At 40.0% G+C, this 1,160-nt stretch overlaps 1 protein-coding gene across 1 annotated transcript in view; it reads left to right on the top strand.

The window, feature by feature from the left end:
- The first annotated feature begins 246 nt into the window (after positions 1 to 246).
- Positions 247 to 1,160, top strand: part of LOC306905108 (2-hydroxyacyl-CoA lyase 2-like) — a 70,264-nt gene continuing 69,350 nt past the window's right edge. The window contains exon 1 of the mRNA XM_079475502.1: positions 247 to 304. Coding sequence (XP_079331628.1) covers positions 269 to 304 — 36 coding nt within the window. The 5' untranslated portion in view covers positions 247 to 268. The remainder of the gene's footprint in view (positions 305 to 1,160) is intronic.

The raw sequence follows: 1,160 nt of genomic DNA, 5'->3' as shown, positions 1-1,160 counted from the left end.
ATTTCGCCACCATGTTAGACTAGTGAATTTATTTGTGATGAATCTAGATAACATTGACTAGGCCCAACACAACAATAGCACATATTTTAATACAGATTTATTAAAATTATGTTTATATCTCCAGCAAGTTGGTTTCTGATACAGTAATTTCAGGGTGGACAGTGACTTGTGAAACTTATTTTGGATCAGGGACTCCGTTCCTTCTCTAGTTGAGGATGAGGAGTATAGGGGACCCGTACAGGAACCACCCCCGAAGAGACGGAGGGCAATGGGAGAAGAAACGCAACAGCATCTGGCAATAGAGGTAAGCAGTAATAGAAATTCTGTTTCTGTATTCTATAGCCTATATGTATTTGTGTTTGTTTGCACATTTTTGTATTCTGAATTGTCAAATCTATCTACTTTTTTTTCACATTTGTGATTTTATTAATTAGTGCTATATGGTGTGTATGTGTGAGTGAGCGAGAGAGAGAGTGATAGAGACCGCCAATAAAGCGAGTGAGTGAGTGAGTGATAGAGACCGCCAATAGAGCGAGTGAGCGAGTGAGTGAGAGCTAGTGTCTGTATTGTAATTAATAAAACTTACTTGCTCATAACAAAATTGTAACTGCTATGAATATGCTGATTTTATTGTATTGTTGAACTGAGAAATGTGAAAACTTAATGTTTTCTGTGCTTACTCTTCTACAATTATGTATAATTTCATAGGTGTGTGATACCATTATGAGCCATGCCAAGGAGAGGTTTTCTTTCACCAATCATCTCATCAGTGCCACTCTGTTGCAAGGAGACTTGTTCCCACAACACAGCAGAAAGTTCCCAGATTCAGCACTAGGAACCACGGTGGAAGCCTATCCCATGTTGGACAAAGCCAGACTTAAAACAGAACTGTCCCTTATCTATGAAAATGAGGACTTCCAGGGTTGCAGTGGTGCACTGGCTCTCTTTCAGGTTGTAATGGAAAATAACCTTCAAGACACATTCACTGAAACTGTAAGTCTTCTCAAGATCCTCATCACCACACCAATGACAACAGCAGAATCAGAGAGGTGCTTCTCTACCTTAAAGAGGATCAAAACGTTCCTTAGGAACACTATGGCACAAGATCGCCTCAACGCTCTGGCTATGCTCTCTATAGAGAAGAAACTCACACGGGACAT

The sequence above is a fragment of the Barbatula barbatula genome, assembly GCF_947034865.1.
Source record: "Barbatula barbatula genome assembly, chromosome: 2".
Taxonomy (NCBI): domain Eukaryota; kingdom Metazoa; phylum Chordata; class Actinopteri; order Cypriniformes; family Nemacheilidae; genus Barbatula; species Barbatula barbatula.
This window is presented reverse-complemented; position numbering and strand designations above follow the sequence as displayed.